The sequence below is a fragment of the Felis catus genome, chromosome B2 (genome assembly GCF_018350175.1).
Source record: "Felis catus isolate Fca126 chromosome B2, F.catus_Fca126_mat1.0, whole genome shotgun sequence".
Taxonomy (NCBI): Eukaryota; Metazoa; Chordata; class Mammalia; order Carnivora; family Felidae; genus Felis; species Felis catus.
This window is the reverse complement of record NC_058372.1, coordinates 35216297-35233298: the sequence shown is the minus strand read 5'-3', so window position 1 is coordinate 35233298 and position 17002 is coordinate 35216297. Positions and strand designations below refer to the sequence as shown.

At 55.2% G+C, this 17002-nt stretch overlaps 1 protein-coding gene across 4 annotated transcripts in view; it reads left to right on the top strand.

Annotated features, from left to right (window-relative positions):
• The window catches only part of CPNE5 (copine 5), a 95482-nt gene that overhangs the window by 76201 nt on the left and 2279 nt on the right, over positions 1–17002 (top strand). For all 4 annotated transcript variants that reach the window (XM_023253926.2, XM_023253925.2, XM_045057460.1 and 1 more), the window contains 8 exons: positions 4235–4288; positions 7540–7601; positions 12477–12523; positions 13619–13800; positions 14638–14765; positions 14999–15101; positions 15725–15782; positions 16228–16301. In XM_023253926.2, the coding sequence (XP_023109694.1) occupies positions 4235–4288; positions 7540–7601; positions 12477–12523; positions 13619–13800; positions 14638–14765; positions 14999–15101; positions 15725–15782; positions 16228–16301 (708 nt within the window). The remainder of the gene's footprint in view (positions 1–4234; positions 4289–7539; positions 7602–12476; positions 12524–13618; positions 13801–14637; positions 14766–14998; positions 15102–15724; positions 15783–16227; positions 16302–17002) is intronic.

Genomic DNA, 17002 nt, shown 5'->3' with positions numbered 1-17002 from the left:
AAGGGAAGGGCTGTCTTTGTTCCCCCACCAGGCAGAGAGAAGCAGGCCCCATCCTTTCCTTCTCTGGCTTCCTTTAAGGAGATTTTTAGGGAAGTGAAGCGAAGGGATTACATTTTTGGGAGTTTGGCTTTTAAGGGTGCTTGACAGGCTCTGAAGAGGCCGTGATCTCTCAAGCTCAAAGCAGACAAGGTTGGGTTGACTTGTTTTCCCCATCAGAAACACCACCAGGTAGAAAAGGAATTCAACTCTGGCAGGGCTTGCAGTATGGGGCGGGGGTCACTGAAAAGCCTTTCTAGAGTCCAAATTGCCTGAAGGGAAAACAAGGCTTCTGTCAGGAAAGACCCTTCTCCTGGGCCCCGGCATCCCCCTGGGTGTCTGACTCCTATGTCCAGCTGTCTGCTGGCCTCTCCTCAGACTCAGCCTTCCCAAACTGAAGGCCTCTCCACAGCTGTCCCCTCTCCCTGGCCAGCAGGCTCTAACTCCTGGGCGGTCGTCATGGGGGGCACCTCGGGAGTCACCCTTGACACCTCTTGCCCCTCACCCCACATGCAGTCCACAACTGAATCCTACCACCTACACATTCTGACATTTGTTCCCTCCATTCCCATTCACCTCCACCGCCATGATCTCCCCCGCGTGGGGGGCTTTGCAACGGCCCCCTAACGGCCTTCCCACCTCCTACCGTCCTCCACTCAGTAATCCAAGGGCTCCTCCAAAATGGCAGTCTGACCACCTCGCTGCCCTCCTTAACCCTTGGCTGTGCGTCCCCCCTACTGCGTCAGCCCGGTTCATGCAGAGGAGCGGGGAGGAGGTTCCGAAAGACGAAAGACGCCCTCACCCCAGCTGAGAGTCTGCAGGGCCCTTTACCCACAGGGTAGAGTCCAAGCTCCTCCACACCCCAGCAGCCTGCAATCTGCAACCAGTGGGCGTGCATAAGTAAACTCACACATTCCACCCCTAGGAGGCCCTGGGGTCTTGCCCCTTCCCACCCTGCCTACCGCCACTGTCAGCCCCATTATGCTGTCCAAGGCTCTCTGAACCGCCCTGCTGGCTCAGCCTCTGTGCTTCACTCCATGGTGCCTCCCCTGGGGCTCCCTTAGCTTTTCTTCACTTGGTTGGGTCTGTGGATCTTTGGAGACTCCCTTTGGGTATTATTCCTCCTCCAGGAAGCCTTCTCTGCCTGCACACGCACTCCATCCCCAAAGTCTGAAGTAAATACCTCTCCTCGGTGCTCCTATGCACCCCCCACCCCCTGGCTATTACCTGTTTGTCAAGCTTCCTATCCCCTCAAGGACCATGACGTCCTCAAGGGTGGGGGCAGTGTCTCACTCCCTATTCCCAAAGCCGGCACAGCTCCTGGCCCCTGAGAGCCATTCAGGGACTTGCCTGCACAGGAGGGCCCACCCCAGACTTGCCCTGGGGGGCCGTCGGGACCCTGGGGGTGTGAAGAGAGGGAGAGGAGAAGGCGGAGAATTCCAGCCTGGGAGTTGGGAGATTCCCTGGCTGGCCCCCAGGGGGCGATGGTCCCCCACGTGGAACTTCAGGGTGCAGCCATTTAGGGCCCGAGAGGTTGGTACCGTCGGGTGAGGGTGGGGTGCTGGGAGGGCACGAAACCTCAGAATAAACAGGGCGTTTCTTCAGTGCCCACTTCACATGAGGATCTGAGAACAAAACATTGCTTTAATATTAAAACAGTTATAATTAGAGAGTGGAAATGTGGAATACAGGCTAATTTAAAGGTAACCCAGAAGACTTCAAAGAAATGTGCTTGTGGCCAGGTCCTTGGGCGACACCCAGCCCCCCAGGAGTCCATGTTTATTCTCCTCAGCTGGGAGGAGACTTTGGAATAAAAGTTTGAGGTGTATTCAGTTCTAAAAGTTCCACACCCTTATGGGACAGATTGAGAAACTGAGGCACAGTGCAGGGTTGGAGCTGGCCTACTACATGGTTTTCCCGTGAACGTGTCTGTGACCAACACACCATCCGGGTGGCCTTTGTACCTGTGGAGGCTCTGAGGTTGTCATGGGCTCTCTCCCCAGGCTCGCAAATTTCCACCTGCAGAGCTGTGGCCAGCCTTCCCACCTGAACTTCCCACCTGGGACCAGCTCTTCCTTCCTTCTGTGTCTACCTGGTCAACCCTGACCCCTTTCCTGCTCCCGCAGCCATGCCCCGGGCCCAAGACCTGTGTTGACTTCTTGACAATGCTGTTTTGCCATAGCTCACTGCCTGTTCCAGCAACCCGCTCATGACCTCTCACATGGACTAGTGGGGGCGGTAGGGGTCGTAGTCATAAAAATTAATAGCAGCTAACACTTATATAGTATTTGCTACATTGTGGACCATGTCCTAAACACTTTGCTTGTATTGACCTATTTAATCGTCATACCTTTCTATAAGGTAGGTACTTTTTATTCCCATTTTATAGATGAGGAAACTGAAACCCAGGGACGTTAAGTAACTTGCCTACAGTCACACAGCCAGGGGTATGTTTACCAAGAGGGTAAACATACCCCTGATGTCTCTCCTTCTCCCCTCCCCTCCCCTTCCAGCATCCTAGAACCTGTGATCTTGCCCCTGCTAGTTTAGAAGTCATCAGACATTTAGCTTGGCCCCTCTAGGCTCTCTGCCAGCCAGCCCAGTTTACTCTTCCACTCTGTGGCCCTTCAGTCAAACTGGACCCCAGTTCTATGCCCGCCCCCTGCCTCCCCCCACCCCCTGCAACTATCTCCTCTGACTGGAATGCCCTCCCTCCGTCTCCCCGTGCCCCAAACCCTTCCTGTCCTCAGCACCTGCCTTCAACACCACCTGTCCCGGGGAGCCTTGCTGATGCTGGACCTAGAACAGTCCTTCCTTCCTCCAACTCCCTTCACATTTCTGGCTCCCCTTTTTGGTATCTCTTGTCCTGTATCTCCCTAGGACGTATCTTTCTCCAATTGGAGTGAAGGTTCTAGAAGAGAAACTGGTATCCCCCACTCCCCCCCCCCCGAAGTATTTGTGATGGAATGTGTTTGTATTTGTTATCAAGGTGACACCCAGGTAGGCAGGAAGGCGGGCTGAGGGCTGGAACCTAGTTTCCAGTTTGATCACTACCCAGAGCAGCTGTGTGACCTTAGGCAAGTCACTGTCCCTGTCCCTTCATTTCCTTATCTCTAGAAATGGATAGCAACTCTCATTCCGACAGAAGAGGCCTCTGCTAAAGACAGAGCTGGCCACCCCTGGGGAAATGGTGGGGGTGGGGGGGATGAATTCACCAGGAACCTGTAGAGGACCTAGGGTGTGAAAATCAAACCACCTTGCTTCCTTTGATGGGAGATTAGGGAAAGGCTGGGCCTGAGCTTCCCAGGTGAAAACAAAAGAGCTGGTGAGGCTCAAGCCCAGTACGGATGTGGCAGGTGTGAAATCCCCCTGGAGGGTTCTGGTCCTCCTCATTCACCCAGGGCTTCTCAGCCGTGGTTCTGCCCGCATCTTGGACTCGATGATTTCCTGTGACGGGGGCTGCCCTGTGCACTCCAAGATGTTTCACCGCATCCCTTGCCTCTACCTTCTCCCCCAGTGTGACAACCAAAATATCTCCAAACATTGCCAAATGCCTGGGAGGGGGGAGGTGGCGGGCAGTTGAGACCACTGAGTTAAGCCCAGCAACAAGTGATTTTTTTTTTTTTTTAGCATCTACTAAATATGCCCCTAGGTCTGTGATATATTCTCTGATGACAGGTCTGGTTTGGAATGAGAGCTTTCACATGAAGAACAGTTAAGGAAATTCTAACTGCAGTGTTGGGGGGAGGGGGGAGCCTCAAAGGCCTCTGGGCAGCAGTAGGGCTGGATCTCAGAGAGGGGGAATTGGTGGAGGAAGGAGGGGAAGGCATTTGGGGTGAGGGGAGCAGCCTGAGCCAACACACAAGGGCAGGCGCAGACAGGGCCCCTTTGCAACATCGAACCTCCTTTGGCTGCTTTGGGTGGAGGGTGTGTTTGGGGGAGCAGTGGGGAAGAAGATTAAATAAATATTACTCCTGTTGTGTTTGGTCGTGGAACACTGGGTCTAATCAGGAAGCCCGCGTGTATAAATCTAAATGCCGATCTCTCATAAAACCTCCCGGGACCCTCCCCTCCCCTGGACCCCACATTCTGCTGGCTGGGGCTGGGGCCATACTCTGGGGTCGTTAGAAGCTCTGGGGGCCCAGCCCTGACTGCTTGGAAACACTCCTTCTTATCCTGTGACTGTTTTCTCTTGCAGGTGGTAAACCCCAAAAAGAAAATGAAGAAAAAGAAATACGTGAATTCTGGCACAGTGAGTGGCACCCGCCGCCCCCCCCCCCCGCCCCGCCGCCCCCCCCCCCCCCCCGCCCCGCCGCCCCCTGCAGCCAGGCATAGACATCCTGAGGTCCAAGCTAGGTCTGGTGTCAGGAGTTGCGCATGTCTGCGTGGTGGGCTTGTGCAGAGAGTGGGAACCAGACGTGGGGCGTTGGGGGTGGGGAGGGGTGGGGCCGATGGAGCCTCCCCCCTGGGGGGAGAGAGTAGATGTCGATGTAGATGGTGTAGGCCATACCTGTGACACAGAATGAGAGGTTCCCATGGGGACTTCCTGTAGAAAGGAAGCAGAAAAGGAGTAGAGGCCCTTGCTGTGGGAAATTCCCCACCCCGGTGCTTTTTCATATAGGTTGTTTCCTTGAGAGGCAGACATTACCATCCCTTTGTCATGAAAGAGGAAACCAAGGCTGCAGGCAGGGAAGTGACTCGCCCAAGGTCACAGAGGCAGAAAGTCACAACCAAGGTCGTAGCTAGAGATGGCAGTGAGCACAATAGTTAAACTGAGCGCTGGCAGCCGGCGCTGCCCCTGTTTACCACGAGCATCCTAGGATCACACTAGCCCCGTGGCTTCCGGGGGCTAATCTTCAGGACATTCATGCATTTATCCAACAAATGTTTACTGAGCACTGTCATGTTCTAGGCGTGAGGGATACAGCTGGGAACAAGACAGACTCAAATCTTTGCCCTTCTGTTACTTATATTTTAGTGGGGGAGACAGAAAACAAATATATATATATATATATATATATATATATATATATATATACACATATATATCTGTATTTGTCCTGTGGTTTTGAGTGCTGTAGAAAAAAGTACACAAAAGGTAAAGTGTTGGGGAATGCCAGAGACAAAATAACTATTTGATGTCAAGTAATTAAAGAAAGCTTTTCTCTGAGAAGGTGATATTAGAGCAGAGATTCAAAGAAGGGGAGGGAGCAAGTATTGAGGATATTGGGGAAAGAGAATTCTAGCTGTAGGGATCAGCATGTACAAAGGCCCTGAGGCGGAGCCCACAGTGCACTTCTAGAACAAGCCAGCATCTTTGCCCTGCAAATACATTCAAGATTTGTACCCTTCGTGTCCCTCTGTGCTGTAGATGTCCACAGCCCCATCTGCAAATGCAGCCACACTTACTCAGTAGAGTTAAGCAAACTGCACCTCCAGACCCAGAAGAGGTCCTAGTCAGGGAGCTCCGGGGTTCCTCTGAGGAACCTTATTTTCTCCATCTGTAAAATGGGGCGAATAAATCATCCCCGCCCGGCTTACTGCGCTGGGTGGCTGTGACAGACAGATGGAGACGCAGGCCTGCAAACTGCAAATTACTCTGCTCATTCAAAGGGGACTGATTGTAACTGTTTCTCAGTCAGGAGAATGTTGGAGTAATAGTTCCTTTGTCCAAAGCTGCAGTGTGTCTGCTGCGTGCTGTCAGCATCGGGGGCAGGATCATTCTTCATGTCCCAGGACCTCCCTGTGCGTCGTGGGGCGCTTAGCACCCCTGGTCTCAGCCATGGCTACCAGTAGAGCCCCAGGCATTGGCAGAGCCCCAGAACTTTCCTACACATTCCCATGCCCCTAGGGGAGGCAGCACCTTCCCCAGCTGAGAAATCTCAGATGTACTGCTAAAAAAAAAAAAAAGTTTGAAAACCATCGATCTCGTTCCGTTTTCTCAGAGATAAGGAAACTGAGGCCCAGAGAGGGGACGTGATTTGTTTCAGGTCAGTCTTCACCGTAACAAATCAGTCAGGGTCCAGGATGCTTATTAAAATGCCTGTGCCCTGTCCAGTTCTCTGGGGTTCCATATCAGGAGGCTCGGGAACCCGTGTATAGAGCTTCTCATACTTAATTTCCTGTGTGCAGAATCTTCGGGGGATCTTGTTAACGTGCCACGAATCTGCATGTCTGCATTCTAAGCAGCATCAAGGTGCTACTGCTGCTGCTACTGGTCCAGGGACCACACTCTGAGCAACAAAGTCCCTGGGTGAATCCATATGGTCAGGCAGGTTAGGGAGCTGCCTCAGCCCAGAGCCTTGTGGGGGGCAGTGGGGTTCAACCCCGGCTGTCGGTTAGACTCATGTGAGGAGCTAAAAAAAGATACAGGGCAAGAGCCCTACCCCCAAAACGGAAACGGATGTAATTGGTTTGGGGGTCCCCTGGTCCTTGGGGGACCAGGCTGCAAGATGATCATTGGTCATCTGGTGACCGCTGGCCAGGGTAGAGGCCACTGCCATGGTCCACTGCTAGAGAAAGGAGGCTTTGTCCGTCCGGGTGCCTGACACCATAACCACAGCAGGTAGGGGTCTCCGAGGCCCAGCTCAGCACCCACAGACCTTCCCATTATTTGGGCGGATGTCAAGCAGAGGCCCTCCCTGGCCTACCCAGAGAGTTGGTAACGATGGCAGAATCTGCACCAGTAGGGGCTTCCCCAAATTCTAGGGTAGAGTTCTCTGGCACAGGTAATAGGTCCCCTGCCCCAGTCTTGCCTCATTTAATTGGTTTTGGCAGCCAGGCTTTCACTTGTCTCCATGATCCTAAATCATTATTGTAGCGAGGTGCCAGGTAGCTGCCTGTCTTGGCCGAGCTGATGCCAAAGCCGCCAGGAGGCATAGGTCGAAAGGCATCTGCTCTGAAGGGGGGCCCCCCGTCAGGTACCTCCAGAGAGAGAACAGGCTGCTTATGAGGGTCTCAGGGCTGAGAAGGCAGGGATCACGAGACACCAGAGGGATGAGCCGGGACAAGTAAGGTTTAAGATAAGCGCAGACCAAAGAGGGGTGCTTTAGGTCGACAGTTAGCAGGACATGGAAGGGTGGAGCTAGTCAGCTTTGGCAGGTTTTCAGACCTGTGTCAGGAAGACCCCCTTGCCCTCCACACTCCACATCGGTGTCCACTTAGGGGAAACTCGTGCTCTTGGCTTGACCCCTGTGCCCCAGTGACAGAGGCAGGGCCCTCCTAGGATGCAGTTTGGCATCAGGGTCAAGAGTGCAGGCTCTGGAGTCAGGCCGACCAGGGTTCCAGTCTCACTCAGCCGTGTCCCGGGCAGATGGCGTGACCTGTTTGAAGCCAGTTTCCTTGGCTGTAAAATGGGACCACAGCTGCACTTCTAGGGTCGTTGTGGGTACTGTATGCAGTGGGGTCTGCAGAAGTGGCCTGCTGTGTGCCCCCTGACTCTCAGCGAACCGTCTCCCCCCAACCCTGGGCTCCCCGCTGACCAAGCTGCCTTTTGTTTTCAAGGTCACTCTGCTTTCCTTTGCGGTGGAGTCCGAGTGCACATTTCTTGACTACATCAAAGGAGGGTGAGAAGAGATCCAGCCCGGTTTCTTTGGCTTCAGGGAGAGGAAGGGGGCCCCACCCATCGACATGAGCAGCTCTAGCCCCACGCTGGCCTCCTTGAGGCCCCAGACGTAGCCTGTGAGCCCTGAGCAAACGCCCATTTCTGGCCTCAAACAACTCGCCCGGAGCCGTGCACGTCCCTGGATCCTGAGTGGCCGGAGAGGAGGCTCCTGAGCCGTGGAGGCTCCAGCCTGGGTCACATCAGGTTCCCTCGCAGGGATGGGATCTGGAGGTGGTAGGGACTCCGTGGCAAAGAGAACTAAGGGCTTAGGGAGGTGGTGGAAAGAGCCCTGGACTAGGAGTTAGGAGGCCCAGGCTCTCGGCCCTTCTTAGCCACTTGCTAATTTAGCCCCATTACTTTGGGCAGGTCGCTTTCCCTCCCTTCGTATCAGTTTCCTCCTTTACACACACAGAAGTTGGAGTCAAGTGAATTCTAATGGAATTCCTTCTCTGAGCTGCTGATACCTGGTCTCTCGGGGAGGCTGGGGGTGGGGCGGGGGGGGGTGGGCAATGATTAACCTGCCCAGTGTCATCAAGGACATACAAGGGACAGGAGGCATTGGGGGCTGAGCCATCAGATGGTCCCAGGTGGTCAGACACGAGTGTAAGAAGCAGAAAGAGCCAGAGGGGGTGGCATCCAGGCCGAGGCAGGCAGGGAAGCCTGGAGGCTCCAGCCAACAGCTTGCGGAAAGAGAGTCTGACTCCAAGGTGAGGTTAGCGTGCTCCCTGCCAGAACAGGTGCCAGGTCAGGGTGTGGGAAGCCGAGAGCCCACAGGTGCTGGCAGGTGAGTGACTGCACCTGTCTGGAAAGAAGACAGGGCAGGTGCCAAAGGCTCATCCCAGCCAAGTGGGCACTTGGCTGCCGGGCTCTCCAGGGCAGAGGGAAAAGTCAGGCCCTGGGAAGCCACACTTACTCTCCCATGACGCCACTCCCTGTCGCCTTGAAACTGGTTTCAAGGTTGCGAGCTCTCCTACCCACTGAGCACACACCTGCCTGCGGTCACCCAGAGCCCCCCCCCCCCCGCTGCCCCCCCCCCCCCGCCTCTCCTCTGAGCCTACTCCAGACCCTGCCCTTGCTCCCATCCCCCATCAAAACTGCCCTGTTCTCTATCCCGTCAAGCATTCCATGGCACCTGCTAATTCTCAAGCAGTCCACATCCTGTTTCTCCTCATTTGCATAGTGCCCCCAATTTACAGAGCACAGTGGGCAGGGTGAGGATGATTATCTCCCATTTTACATAACTTGCCCGTGGCCACACGCCCAGCCAGCAGCAGGGTTCCTCTGTCGCCACATGCTGCATTTCTTCCACAGTAATGAATAATCCCGGCCCTGCCTGCCTCACAGCTACCAGGTGGGGTGTGATGCAGGCGGAGACGGTGGAGTTAAAGGGTTGGGTGCCGCGATGTCTCATGGAGGAGCCCTCAGAGGCTGCTGGCGCCTCCCTGGCCCTCCCCCCACACCTCCCTCCGCCCTCCCCAGAGACTTGAGCCAGAGAGCTGGCTCCGGGGAGCGAGAGCTCCACGTACGTGTCCAGGCAGGCAGCCGATGGATGCTCTTGTCCCGGGATCCTCTCTGGACCTGGAGAGAGGGATTGGCCACCTCTGCCCGGTGTCAGAGGGAGCAGCTTGCTCAGCAGCCTGCCTTCTGCCCTGCTCTGCCCTTAGGCGGGAGAGGCGAGCCCGCAGGGAGCAGCTGTCCCCTAACTGTACCTGCTTTCCAGCCCCTTCCTTCCCTGAGTCGTTTCAGAACCCAGAGCAGGGGAAGACCAGTTAAGGAATGAGGCTTGCCTCTCCCCCCACCCTTATTTGGAAGAGCCGGGCCGGTGGGTGTCCCTCAGCTGTGGTCCCATAGGCGAGAACCACCCTCCCAATAGTGGCCCTGGGAGCAGAGCTCTTACCCTCCAAGTGTCTCCCTTCCTCTAACAAAGACACGATCTGTCTATTCCCCAGTGAGACATGACCACAAAGAGATGAATAGGGTAGGTCAACGGCTATAACAGATAATCCTGTGACCTCAAGGCTTAATACAAAACAACGGTTTATTTTTCATTCATGGGGTGGCGGGGATGGGTGAGACGCTCTACACAGTCAGTGAGGGACCCAGGCTCTTGCCTCCTGGTGGCTGCATCCCTCGCAGATGTTGGAGTCCACTGGATGCTGTGCCTCCAGGCAGCAGGCGAGGGGAAAGAGCGTGGGCTGGACCGTCTCTGGCCAGCAGACCCTGGCTTGGGTCTCCTGCTAACCGTGTCCTTCATCCTTCCTAGGGGACGATGGTCCCGTGAGCAGCAGCTCATCTGTGGTCAGGTGGGGAGAGGGCTTTGGCTTCTGAGAGGTGCCGTCTGCTACATGCAGATGAAGTGAGCCCGGCCCCATCTTACATCACCCCAACTGGGACCCACCAGAAGGATGTCCCCAGGTGTGATCCCAGAACCCCATCTTCAGAATCCATCCCTGGATGAGGGCAGGGAATGTCTGTTGAGGGAATGTCTATTGAAGAAGCAGATTCTAGGGCCCCGTCTCAGACCCAGCTGAACTGGCATCCTTTGGAGTGGGGCCCTGGGACCTTCTTCTTAAATAAATACCCCTGGTGACTCTGTGGTCACTAGAACCACGAGACTACATGTTATCAGGTTCACGTCGTGTCGGCTTTGTTCTTTAATTTTTTTTTTTTAATGTTTATTTATTATTGAGAGGCAGACACAGAGTGTGAGCAGGGGAGGGGCAGAGAGAGAGGGAGACACAGAATCCGAAGCAGGCTCCAGGCTCCGAGCTGTCAGCACAGAGCCTGATGCGGGGCTCGAACTCAAAAACCGTGAGATCGTGACCTGAGCTGAAGCCGGACGCTTAACCGACTGAGCCACCCAGATGCCCCTTGTCAGCTTTGTTCTGTCAGCATCTAGCACAGAACCTAGAACAGCCAAACCCTCAGAAAGCTTCCACCCTGAATCTGAAGCCTCAAAACCAAACCTTTTATTACAGAAAAACTCCAAATACATGCACAAGTAGAGAGAAGGCGTAATGAGACCCCAAATACCCTTCACCCAGATTCAACAGTTACCAACTGCTGGCCAGCCTTGTTCCATGCATGCATGCTTCCTTTCACCCAGTTAGTTTAATTTAAATGTTTATTTTTGAGAGAGAGAGAGAGAGAGAGCAAGCAGGGGAAGGGCAGAGAGAGAGGGGGACAGAGGATCTGAAGTGGCTCTACACCAACAGCAGTGAGCCTGATGTGGGGCTCCAGCTCACAAACTGGGAGATCATGACCCGAGCTGAAGTCAGACCGTTAACCAGCTGAGCCATCCAGGCGCCCCACATCCAATTATTTTGAAGCAAATCTCAGACATCATATTTCATTCCCCCAAATACTTCAGGATATAGCTCTAAAATATAAGGACTTTTTTTTTTTTTTTTTTTTTTTTTTTTTTTTGGAGACAGAGACAGAGACAGAGCAGGGGCAGGGGAGGGGCAGAGAGACAGGGAAACAGAATCCGAAGCAGGTTCCAGGTTCTGAGCTGTCAGCACAGAGCCTGACGTGGGGCTCGAACCCACGGATGGTGAGATCATGACCTGAGCTGAAGTCGGACGCTTAACCGACTGAGCCACCCAGGCCCCCCTAAAATTTAAGGACTTTTTTTTAATAAATTAGATTGTATTTATTTATATTTACTTTTTAATGTTTATTTTTGAGAGAGAGAGAAGGAGAGACATCACAAGTGGAGGAGGGGTAGAGACAGAGAGGGAGACAGAATCTGAAGCAGGCTCCAAGCTGTCAGTGGAGAGCCCGACGTGGGGTTCAAACCCACGAATCTGTGAGATCATGACCTGAGCTGAAGTCAGATGCTTAACCGGCTGAGCCACCCAGGCGCCCCTATTTTATTTTTTTTTTAATATTTCATTTTTAAGCAATCTCTACACCCAACGTGGGGCTCGAACTTACAACCCCAGCATCAAGAGTTGCATGCTCTACCGACTGAGCCAGCCAGGGGCCCCAAGGACTTTCTCTTTGTAAAATGTACCCATAATACCATAATTACACCTACAAATCAGTTCCTTAATACCAAAGACCTTTTCAGTGTTTGAATTTCCCCCCGTTGTGTTACTTAATTGGCTTGTTTGAATCAGAAATCCAGGTAAGATCAATATATTGTGATTGGTCTATTTGTCCCTTAATTCTCTTTTTATCTATTGATTCCCCCAAGTACCTGAGGCTTTGCTGAAACAGATTCCTGCTCCCCGCCAAGGGATTCTGATTCAGGAGGTCTGCAGGGGGCCTGGACTCCTCACTGCTGCCCCCAGACCGGCTTTTCTGGCTGCATCCCCCTGCTGTCATTTAACATGTTCTTCTGTCCCTTATATTTCCTGTAAACAACTGGGAGGTCTGGAAGTTCAGTAGGATTCACGTTCCAGCTTTTGGCAAGGCAGCATCATAAGTGGGGTGTTGTTCTTCCCTCAGAGATGCACAATATCTCTGTCTCTCTTTTTTTGTCAAGTAAGCGTGAACCCCGAATCTGACTCCGAATTTGAACCAGAAACACAGTGGGACCCTACTTCACCTAACTCAGGCGGGCCCAGGCGCAGGGTTGGGAGAATAAATAAGTCCTCGTCACCAGGTGTCCACACAGAACGGAATCATCCTCAAAGAGCTTTCGCACTGCCTACCTCTTATACTCACAACAATCCTCTGGGGGGAGGCTGTGGCTGGCATTACTATCCCTGTTTTCCAGAGCTGGGAGACAAGGGACTCCACCAAAGCCACATGCCTGGCAAGCCGTGGGGCTGGGGTGGAAGCCAGATTGCCGCCTGTCCAGCTAACTCCCCTGCTCCTCTTCCTCTTTTAGGACCCAGATCAACTTCACGGTGGCCATCGATTTCACGGCCTCCAATGGTGAGTGGGGGATGGGCAGAGGAGCTGGCGTGGGGCTGGAGCTGGGGCTGGAAAGGGATGGGGGGTACTTTTCAGAGCTGTCGTAGTTGGTCCTAGCTGGGAGCCAGATCTCCCATATTCTCTGGCCTCATCCTCACCTTAAAGAAGGTACTTAAGCCTGGAGAGCCAAAGTATAATCAAGATGGCGAAGGCATCCCCAGACTGGACCATGGTCTAATAAATCTGGGCTCTGGACCTATGTGCCCTGAGGCACAGCCTTGCCCTTGAGGGGAGTTCCAGTAACACATCACGACTCCTCACAACAATCCCAGGAGGTGGGACTATTATCCCCACTCTACGCACGAGGAACTGAGGCTGAGAGGTTAAGGAACCATCCACGAGCACACAGATAGAGACAGGATCTGTACCTTGGCAGTCTATGCCAGAGTGCCCCTCATTAATAAAACAAATAAGTAAAACGCGGGCATTGTCAGTGGTGACAAGGGCTATGGAGAAAATGTAAGCAGGAAGAGGGACAGGGAGCGTTGGGGGAGGCTGTAATTTTCAGGAGTCTGCTCAGGAAGACCACACACCATGTACACATTTATAGAAAAGTGTCCCAGAGGGAACCACCATTGCAGAGGCCCTGAGGTGGGGCTGGTAAGGGGCCAGGCCTGAGTGGGTGATAGGAGGGGGTGGCAGGAGGCCAGGAGGGAGGTAAGCAGAGGCCAGACCCCGTGGGGCCTGTGGGCACCCCCCGGTTGGGACTGGGTGGGATAGGAGCATGGGAGCATTTGGAGGAGAGAAGAGGCATGATCCAGCTGCCTGGGGTTTGACAGGCTCGTCTGGCTGGACGGCAGGCCCCAGGGCAGAGGCCGAGAGCTGGGCTGGGTGGCTGGTGGTGTCCCAGAGCTGGGGACAGCAGATGGGATTCTGCATATATTTTGAAGGTTTAGCAACCAGGGGTTACTAAAGGATTGAAGGTGTGGCAAGAGAGAAAGGAGTCAAGGATAAATAAATCAAATTAGGGGTGCCTTGGGCACCCCCCACTGCATTCTGAGCCCGGGGTGCTTGGAGTGTCGACACCAGCAAATGTTCCCGTGTCCCGTGTTGCAGGGAACCCCTCGCAGTCCACGTCCCTGCACTACATGAGCCCCTACCAGCTGAACGCCTATGCACTGGCGCTGACTGCCGTCGGGGAGATCATCCAGCACTATGACAGCGACAAGATGTTCCCTGCCCTTGGCTTCGGGGCCAAGCTACCCCCTGATGGAAGGGTGTCCCACGAGTTCCCGCTGGTAGGAGGTCCTGGGAGGACAGGCTGAGGGCCCACCGGGCTCGGGGCGTGGTGACGAGCCTGGGGCAAGGGGACATCCGTGCAGCCCTTGGGTGGGGGGTGGGGGGGTGGTAAGCTGCCTGCTGTGTGTAGGGGGGCTTGTAGCAGGGCCTCCAGAAGCCCACTCCCCAGCTGGCTCACCAGCATCTCCCCTCCATGTCTGATGCCACCCACAGTGGGGTCTGCCCTCTTTTTTCTGACAAGACCCAAGTAGAGGTGGAGTAGAGACGTGGCTGAACTACCCCCACCAAAACCCCAGAAATCAGGGTAAAAGGGGTGTGCGTTGGGTTTGGGCAACTACAGGTAATTCCAGAAACTCCCCGAGTTAATGCTGCGATGGGGGACCTGAGGGATGCTTTCTCAGGCCACCTCCTCTCCCTCCCTCCTACGAGCTGGGGACGCTCAATTGTGCCAGGCACAGGACACGGGAGGACAGGTTAGTTGGCTGGCCCTTCCAGAGCCACTCAGACCCTGCAGTCATTTTAGGACGGAGTGGTTTGCCCGGGGGGCCCCCGAGGGAAGCAGCCAGGGCTCTCGTGGAGGGGGTGCCATCTGAGCAGGTACAAAGAGTGGTGCAAGGGGCAGGTCGGAACCCTGCTCACCCAGAGCACGTGTTGCCCTGGGGCTCCCTCCTCTTCCCCTACCCCCGACCAGAGAAGAGTAGGAGATCCCAGACCTGCTGGCCTCCCCCTCCCCGGCTGTACGCACCCCCCCCCCCTCCCAGCAGAGCACCTGGCTGCCCTCCTTCCCACTCCTCCCTCCTTCCTGAGCTCAACCTCCCCATCCCCGGTGCCCCCAGAACGGCAACCAAGAGAACCCCTCCTGCTGCGGCATCGATGGCATCCTGGAGGCCTACCACCACAGCCTGCGCACGGTGCAGCTCTACGGCCCAACCAACTTCGCCCCTGTGGTCACCCACGTGGCCAGGTGAGTGCCGGGGCCACTGGACGCCCATCCCCACATCTTCACACGGCCTTCGTGTCCACCCCTGTCCTCTTGGGAAGGTGGGAGGAGGTGTCTCTTCCCGTCGACCCGCCTTTCAGAGAGCTCTGACCCTAAAGAGACTCCCCTCCGGCTAAAGGCTTGTCCCCACCAAAGTGTGGGGGGCGGGGAGGGACACCGAGCGGGCCAGACAGATAGCAGCCCCCACCCCACCCCAGGACCGCGGCCGCAGTGCAGGATGGCTCTCAGTACTCGGTGCTGCTGATCATCACGGACGGGGTCATCTCGGACATGGCACAGACTAAGGAGGCTATCGTCAATGTGAGCTGGGGGGGGGTGGGGAAGGGGGAGGACAATGGGGGTGGGGGGCATGCCTTCCCGCTGCTTTAGAGGAACCCATGGGACGAGGCTTTCCACGCAGTGGGGTTTGGGGGGCGGAGGGGGCACCGGCTGATGAAGGGTCCTACCGATGACCTCTGCACCCACCCTAGATGGTCCACTCCCTCTAGATGCCTGTGGTTCCCTTCTTAGCCCATCTCTAGGACTGCTGCCCCAGACCCCAGCCCAGCCTGGCCAGGTCCAGCGGGAGCCCAGAGTGGGGGAGGCCCAGGAACATGGCTCCCCCTACTGGGTGTTCTCCCTGCATAAGGGACTCCCACCCCAGCTGGCACTCCTAGTTGCCCACATAAAAGATGCCCCGCTTGGTGGCCCAGGGACAGAAGCGGGGATGGGGGTGTCTCATAGAAGCAGACCTGTGACCCATTTCACCCTCTCGACCCTTTCTTCCTCTCCGGCGCCTCACCTTGGTTTCCCTTTGTCTGTGTCCTTCCGCCTCCCCCCTTTTCTGTGTTTCTGCGTGTCTCCATCCTTCTGTTCCATTTCTTCTCTTTTCCTTCTGTCTTCTGTTGACCCACTCCTTTCTGCCCCTACCCATGATCTCCCAGGCTGCCAAACTGCCCATGTCCATCATCATCATTGGCGTGGGCCAGGCGGAGTTCGACGGTAAGTCCCCATCCCCCCAGGTCTTCCCCCAGAGGCTTCAGGCCCTTGGGAATGACCCTTCCCCAAAGAGTGAGAGCTCATGGGTGGGTGTGACTGTCTGGGTGAGCACAGGGTGTAAGGGTGTGTTTGTTTGCACAGGGAAGGGTGTGTCGGGCTGTGTACCCATCCCAAGGCTGTGGGGAGGAGGCCCAGTCGCTCCTCCCTCCTCCACCCCTGGGAGCGTGGGGAGGGTGGGGGAGCTGGAACACTGGGCTAGAAGCCAGGGGTTCACCTGGTTGGGCTCCTCCTGTCTCCTGGCCTCAGTTTCCTCATCTCTAACATGGGGATCTGGTCTGACGGTCTCTGTCTTGGATGGGCCTGGGATTGGAGGACAAGTTCCACTGGTGTGCCAGGCCCAGGTGCCCACCATTAATTCACCCCACCCCCAATGCCTCTCCTCACACAGCCATGGTGGAGCTGGATGGTGACGATGTGCGGATCTCCTCCCGGGGGAAGCTGGCAGAACGGGACATTGTCCAGGTGAAACCCAAATCCTGCCTGCTCCGAGGAAGATGCACGAGCCCCTCTAGCCAGGCTGGCCTTATACACCCCCCTTTTAGAGACTTCTCTAGAAAGGGGCCCTGGAGAGAGCCCCAGAGTGGCCTGGCCACCGGAGAAGGGAGCGGGAATCAGTGCTTGGGTCACACTTCTCCCCCAGCTGGACCCCTCTCTCCCATGTCTGAGACTCACCCCTAACGTTGTTACCCCGACCAGAATGCTCTGCCAGTGCTCTCCCTGAACCCCCAGGTCTCCTTGGCCTCCTGCATGCAGAGCACTCACACTTGATATTTGCACCTTCCATTGTCTTCTGCTGGGCCGCCTTCCCAGTGGGAGGGCAAACCCTTGAAGGGGGGGGGGGGAGGTGTCTGTAGTGTTGCTGCGGCCCTCTCCGAGAACCGGGCAGTGCTTGCTTAATTGAAGCCCTGTCTGAACATCCCATGTACGATGGCAGATGTAATGTGCAGACAGGTCTTTGTCCTCAGGGTGTCCCTGCCCAGTCAAGCCTCAGAATGCACCTTAGTAAGCACTTCTGTCTGTGAATCTCCTGCAGACTGAGTCCCTAGTGTTTAGGAGATTGGGAATAAAAACTGACATTGTCCAGAACCCCTGGATTAAAAAGAAAAGAAAAGAAAAAAAAGAAAGAAAAAAGGAGGGGATGGAGGAGGGAGGAGGGTTCATTC